Source organism: Tupaia chinensis, unplaced genomic scaffold, assembly GCF_000334495.1.
Source record: "Tupaia chinensis unplaced genomic scaffold, TupChi_1.0 Scaffold145659_1, whole genome shotgun sequence".
NCBI lineage: Eukaryota > Metazoa > Chordata > Mammalia > Scandentia > Tupaiidae > Tupaia > Tupaia belangeri.
This window is the reverse complement of record NW_006205516.1, coordinates 1,121,894-1,129,008: the sequence shown is the minus strand read 5'-3', so window position 1 is coordinate 1,129,008 and position 7,115 is coordinate 1,121,894. Positions and strand designations below refer to the sequence as shown.

The 7,115-nt window shown below is 42.5% G+C and overlaps 1 protein-coding gene across 1 annotated transcript in view; it reads left to right on the top strand.

Moving 5' to 3' along the window:
* The window catches only part of LONRF3 (LON peptidase N-terminal domain and ring finger 3), a gene marked incomplete at its 5' end in the record, with an annotated part of 46,278 nt that overhangs the window by 22,672 nt on the left and 16,491 nt on the right, over positions 1-7,115 (top strand). The window contains 1 exon segment of the mRNA XM_014584105.2: positions 5,490-5,604. Coding sequence (XP_014439591.1) covers positions 5,490-5,604 — 115 coding nt within the window.

Genomic DNA, 7,115 nt, shown 5'->3' with positions numbered 1-7,115 from the left:
CACATGCACCTAGGCCTGACGTTAATTGAAGCTGCCGGGTTCAGGACTTAAACTGTGGTCGACTACATGGGAGTCCAGCGACATAGCCATTACACCAACTGCTGCTGGTCCCTCTAGTTCTATTTTTAAAAAACTTCATGTAAATTGAATTATCCAGAATATGTGTGTGTGTGTGTGTGTGTGTGTGTGCGCACGCGCGTGTGTGTGTGGCTTGTTTGTTGTTGTTGTTGTTTTTGCCATAGGATGTGTGCATTCGCTTGAGAGAGACAGAGAGAGGGAAAGTGAGAAAGCACCCCCCTTCTTCTGGGGAATGGCCATGCTGCAGTCCCTTCTCCTCCATTCTCCTTTTGGGATTTTGTGCACACACACACACACACACACACACACACACACACACACGTACGTGCTTGGCATGATTTTCAAGTCACTGGGTCTGGGACTTGAACCTCAGTTGATCATATGGGAGTCCAGCATGTTAACCACCACGCCACCTGCTGGACCCCAGAATGTATTCTTTTAATAATTATTTCATTTATTCATTCATGTCTTTTCATTTGAGCACAGAGACATACACATACATACACAGATAGAGAGAGGGAAAGTGAGAAAGCAAGTCCCCAGGTCCAGGACTTGAACCATGGTCAGCCATGTGGGAGTGTCTAGCACCTTAACCACCATGCCACCTGCTGGTCCCCCAGAATATATTTTTTAAAGTCTCACTGCTTTTACTCAGTATTTACATTTAGTCCTGGGGCCAGCAGGTGGCGTGGTGGCTAAGGCTCTGGATACTCCCACATGGCCAGCAACGGTTTGAGTCCCAGACCTGGGGGCTTGCTTTCTCACTTTCCCTTTCGTTCTTTTTGTGTCTCTCTCTGGTCAAATTAAAATTAATGAATGAATAAATAAGATTAAATAAATATTTCTAAAAATGATTTAGTCCTGTTATTGTACAGAGTTGAAGTTTGTTCATTTTCATTATTACATAGTATTTCATTGTACTTGTCTACCACAGTTTATTTATCAATTCTATTATAGATGGATGCTTGGGTTGTTTCTCATTTGGGGATATTATGGACAACATTAATAGGGCTACTGCTTACATATACTGATACATACATACTAAATGCCCATTTTCTATTGGGCTGTGCACATGGTGTCTGGCAATTAAAAATAAGTTTTTTTTCCCTTGAGGTCACATAGATGTTCTCCTATTTTATCTTGTAATAAAAGATATTTTGTGATTAAAAAATTTCTATCTTAGATTTCTATCAAAAGAACCTATCTTACCTTGTTTTACCTTTCACATTTATTTTTACAGCCCACATGGAATTGATTTTTGTATGTGATATGAGAGATGGTCCAATTTCATTTCTCCTTATAGGTAGCTGAGTATCCCAACAAAATTCATTGAGAAAGCTATTGGATCTTTGGAAAAATCATGACATATTTTTCTATGATTTTCTATGTAAAAATGCATCATGACTTTTCCAATGACCCAATATTTATGTATTGAAAATATCTACCCACTCTGCTTTGCAGTGCCACATTTATCATAAATCAAGAATACATGTCTGGATGTGTTTCTGGGCTTTCTATTCTATTCCACATGTCTGTCTGTCTTTATGCTAGTCGTATACTCTTTTAATCATCACAACTTTATAATAAGTCCTGATGTCTGGCTGAGGCAAGTTGTCTCATGTCATTACTCTTTCAGATATGCCCTGGCTCTTGGCCTTTTTTCTGTCTGTCTTTTTTTTTTTTTAATTTGCCATAGGGTGTGTGCACTTGCCAAAGAGAGAGAAAGAGAGAGAGAGAGAGAGAGAAGGAGGGAGAGTGAGAGGAGAGTGAGAAAGCACCCTTCAAGGCAGATAACCACTCCACAGTCGTTTCTTCTCCATTCTCCTCTTGGGATTTGGTTCATGTGCACACATGTGCCCATTGTGTTTTTCAGGCTGTTGGCTCTGAGATTTGAACTGTGCAGTCAGTCATGTGAGATCCAGATTCTATCATAAAAAGTTTTTTTTTCTTTCTTTTTTTTTTCTTGGAGAGGTTTTTTCTTTTCTTTTTTCTTTTTTTCTATAGGCACGTGCACTCGCCAGAAAGACAGAACAGAAAGACAGAAAACGAGAAATCACCCCCCAGGAGGGATGGCCATGCCGCAATTCCTTCTCCTCCATTTTCCTCTCGGGATCTTGGGCATACATGCACAGGCACCCGGTGTGAGTTTAAGCCACCGGGTCTGGGACTCAGACTGTGGTCTACTACATGGGAGTCCAGCGACATAGCCATTAAGCCAACTGCTGGTCCACATAAAAAGATTTTTTTTAACTTTATTTTTTGGCTGATTTACTAACTAAAATTTATTAATTCTACTAAACAAATTACCTACTTTTTTTAAAAAACAAAAAGTTTTTTTTCTACAGGGCACATGTGTTCACTAGAGAGAGAGAGGATGAGAGAGAGAGTGAGAGGGAACATGAGAAATCACCCCCAGGGGTAATGGCCACATCACAGCCCCTTCTCCTCCAGCCTCCTCCTGGAATTTTGGACACGTATGCATAAACATCCAGCGTGATTTTCAATCCACCAAGTCTGGGAGTTGAACAATGATCAGCCATGTGGGAATCCTGGGCCTTAGCCACCGTGCAACCTGCCAGCCCTGAAATTAGCTACTTTTAATTTATTTTTTATTAATTTTTAAAAAATAATTGCTTTATTTAACTTTATTATTATTGTTATTATTATTTTCCAGTTTCATCAGACATAGAGAGAGGGAAAGTGAGAAAGCAACTCACCAGGTTCAGGACTTGAACCACGATTGACCATGTGGCAGTCCAGTGCCTTTAACCACCATGCCATCTGCTGGCCCCAGAATTAGCTACTTTTTAAATAGAATTATAAAAGTGAAAAAGTACCCCTCCCTCAAAAGTGAATGTATTAAAAGTGTTTTTCCAGGACCAGCAGTTAGCATAATGGCCATGTCACTGGACTCCCATGTAGTCAACCATGGTTTGAGTCCTGGACCCGGTGGCTTAAACTCATGTCAGGCACATGTGCATGTGTGCCCAAGATCCCGAGAGGAGAATGGAGGAGAAGGGATTGTGGTGTGGCCATCCCCCCTGGGGGGTGATTTCTCGCTTTCTGTCTCTCTGTCTCTCTCTCTTTCTGGTGAGCGCATGCACCCTATAGCGAAAACCTCTCAGAAAGAAAGTGCTTTTCCTACTCCAGACCTTTGTTGGCTTGTTGAAAATACCAAGTCTCAGGCCAGCCAGTGGCATCGTTGCTAAGGCGGCTGGATCCGACATGGTAACTGTGTGGTTCAATCCAGGACCCGGTGACCTGAAAAGCACATTGTGCATGTTCATATGGGCCCAAATCCCAAAAGGAGAGCGAAATGGACACGGGATTATGGCATGACCATCTCCCATGGGGAACAATTTCTCACTTTCTCCCCCACTTTCTCTTTCCCCATTGACTGCAAGCACCCTCTGGCAAATTAGGAAAAAAAAATCTCTGCCCCTCCCCTTGACTTACTGGATCTGGAAGTTTAGTTGGTGGAGCTTCACAACGTGAATATTTTTAAGGCATCACAGGTGCTTATGAGGTTTATGTTTTATGACCAATACAGAGGGTTAACCAATGCCAAAAGTAGTAGGATCAAGTAATACAATGATTCTCAACCTTGGCTGCACATTAAAACTACTGAGGGGCTTAAAAAAATTTCTGATGCCTGGCCTATACCCTGGTCCTACTGACGTGAGTGTCTGTCCTGGTCATCTGGAATTTTTAAAGCGTCTCATGTGTTGAGACGAGGAGTGTGGGAAAGGGCAGCAGGGAAGGTTTACCAAGGGGCACAAAGAAATGTTTGAGAGTGATGGGGTATGTTCCCTGTCTTGATGGTTTCATAGGTGTGTGCATATGTCAAAACGTATCAAATTGCGGGGCAAGCAGGTGGTGTGGTAGTTAGAGTGCTGAATTCTCACGTGGCTGACTGCGGTTCAAGTCCTGGACCTGGCGGCTTAAAAATCATACCAGGCAGGTGTGCATGCATGCCCCCAAATCCCAAGAGGATAAGGGATTGTGGCATGGTCATGCCCCCTGATTTCTCATTTCCCCTCTTTATAACTCTCCCCAGCAAGTACATGTACCCCAAGGCAAAAACCTAAAAAACAAAAGGATCTATTATACATTTTGTTCAGTTTATTATATGTCAGTTATGCATCAACAAAGTTGTTTAATGAAAAACTCACTGGCTGATCCCAGTGCACAGAGAATCATTGTTCTAGTAGAAAAGATGTACGACTGGTAAGTGGAAGGTGGATATGCTAATGTATGTCAGCACTTGGCTGTGACAAATGACTTCACACCCCCCCACACACACACACACCTCAGTTTCATTGTAGTTGGTGGGTTCAATTTCTTAAGTACTATTCAGCTCTTGACATTTCCTTTTGCTCAGCCTAGCAATAAGGGCTGGGCTGCTGGTGCACCTCCTGGCCACACGAGGGAGCTGTTCTACTGGCAGCCCCTTCCTCTCAACTGAACCCTCTTGAGAGGTCACAATAGTCTGGTCAGGTGCCTTTCCCTTCTTTCTGGGCTCATCCTCTTGGTGACTGCAGCCCCACTTCTCAGCCATCATCTTCAGTTGCTCCTACCCACTGCTCCTGCTGCAGGTGAGCCTTTCTTTAAGCAAAGTAAATCCATGCACTTCAGGGTACAGATAGCTTTTCAAAAGGAACCCCAGATTGCTTTGAAAAATACCCTGCTCTCACACAGCAATGAAAATAGGTTCTAAGTGAAGTATATGTATGTGTGCATATATAGGCATATATGTGCATACATACCAATATTTACTTATCGATCTATCAGTAAGCACATTAAAAATATTACTGTACTTCCCCTCGGAAAGTTGTGCATTCATATGAAACCGTTACATGTTATTTTGTGGTTGCTTATGTGAACAAAGGAGTCAAGGTTAGCAAACAAACCAAGTTACTGCCTTGGTAATATGATGTCAAGTGCTTAAATGGGTAAATGAGAAAGAAGGAGGGAGGAAGGGAGGAAGGGAGGGGACAGAAAGAGACCGTGTGTATCTGTCTGTCTGTGTTTACATGAACTCAGGTGAACAACTTGGCTAAATATTTTTAGAATGCAATCTACTCAGGTACTCTGGGCATTAATCTCTATTTTTCTTGGATCAGATAGGGAAAAAAAAAAATCTGGATGCTCCAGAAGAGACAAACTAGAACTAATGTTCTAAAATGATCTAACTATGCCCTAAAATGTAATAAACGCCTTCTTGTAAATCAGACTGAAATGAAAAAGCAAATGCTTTTCTGAAGTGCAACAGCAGCACTGTAAAACAACAGCCTTCCCCAAACCTGTAGAATTTTCCAAATACTACTCTAAAATCTTAACCTGGAGTACTTCTGGTCTTTTATTGTTTGTCTTACTGTCATTTTCTTTCATTTTGATTTCCTAAATTTCAGATTATTCTATGAGCCAGTCACAACACCTTGTGGGCACACCTTTTGCTTAAAATGCCTTGAAAGATGCCTAGATCACAACGCCAAGTGTCCACTGTGCAAAGATGGTCTTTCACAGGTAAACCAATGTTTCTTTCCTGGTTGGGTTGGCTTGTTTGGAATTGGACACTAAGACAGCGTTCAGCTGAATTCTAGGCCACTGTGCTGTGCTTGGGCAAACTAGCCCCTCAGATCATCTGCCCGTCTCTCCCTTCTTCACAGACTCCTTTGGGGAAAACAAAGCAACAGCTAGCTTTTTAGAACTGTCAGTATTGAAGTTAATTTGCATTCAAAACAAAAGGATTATTTAGATGATAAAGATGGATCCTGGTTCTAATCCCATCGTGGCACCTGATATACTGTCATCCTTGCTGAGTTGTTTATCTGCTCTGGGCTTGAACTAGATGAGCTTTGATGTCACCTTGTCAATATTTGTTATTTCATGTTTTGAAGCGATCAGCTCCTAGGACCCTGGGAAAACCTCCCAGACCAGCAATGTGGTCCTTGTCCAACCCCTCAGGAGCTGCTATACTTACTAGCAGATACTGGGCTGCTTGAAAAGCTCTGTGGCTTCCAGGTTCTCTAGAATTAATCACACAAACTTCCACCTTTGTTTTTCAAGTGGGCCTGATGGAATTTCCTGTAGCAAAGAAGACCTGGGAGTCTGTCTTGTTTTCTGTCCCTCAGAGACTTCATGTGCCACGTTTTACAGTCAGTGCTAACTCTCCTTGACCCCCTAGACTCCCTAAAGAGAGGCTGGAGATACAAGAGTATCTCTAGGTGGATATAGGTCCAGGGAAGTCGAGCTTTCACAACACCCCAGCATTTAAATTAAGGGAAAGGGGTGAAATAACTATCAAGGATGGCCCTGAGGGTATGTATCGGGACTAAGGGGAGAGTCAGTGTCATCACTTTCCCTAAAGGAGTGGGATTTGCCAGACTGATCACATGGGAGAAGCCCATGGTCCATATACTTAAATAATACATCTGTGTTATGGCAACAGTACAAAATTCAGATAAACAAAAAGAAGAAAAATCTACTTGTATGCTCAGCACCTAGAGAAAAACCCCTATTAACAGTATGTGTTCTCCCAGGGTTTTTGTTTTAGCATTGGCAGAGGGGCCGCTGCCTTCTTGGACTGGCTACCTCTTGAGTCACTACTATCCCCCAGAGATTGGAAAGGGCAGTACAGTTGACTCTCCTGTAAGCCAGGCAATGACAATGGCAGTGGCTGTTATGACATCTTGAAGGCAGATGCTATGGCATTCCGGACATGAGGGCTATAGGTGATATTCTCATTTGTCTTTGTGCATTCACTCAGGTTCAGACTTACACCATATTACAGGGAGATGAACATTCCAGTCGTGTTCACTTCAGAATAGACACAACCCATTCTGGGAAAGGAGCGAAATTGTCTGAAGCCAGCAGTTGTATACTCAGGAGCTCCCCCTGCTGGACCTGTGTGGGTAGTTTTCCATAATGAGTAATTTCTCCAAAGACTACTAAATACCCACCACTTAAAGACCCCTGGTTATCCCTGGGATACCTATGTTTAGGAGGAGAGTAAGAGTAACAGTTGAGGGGGAACA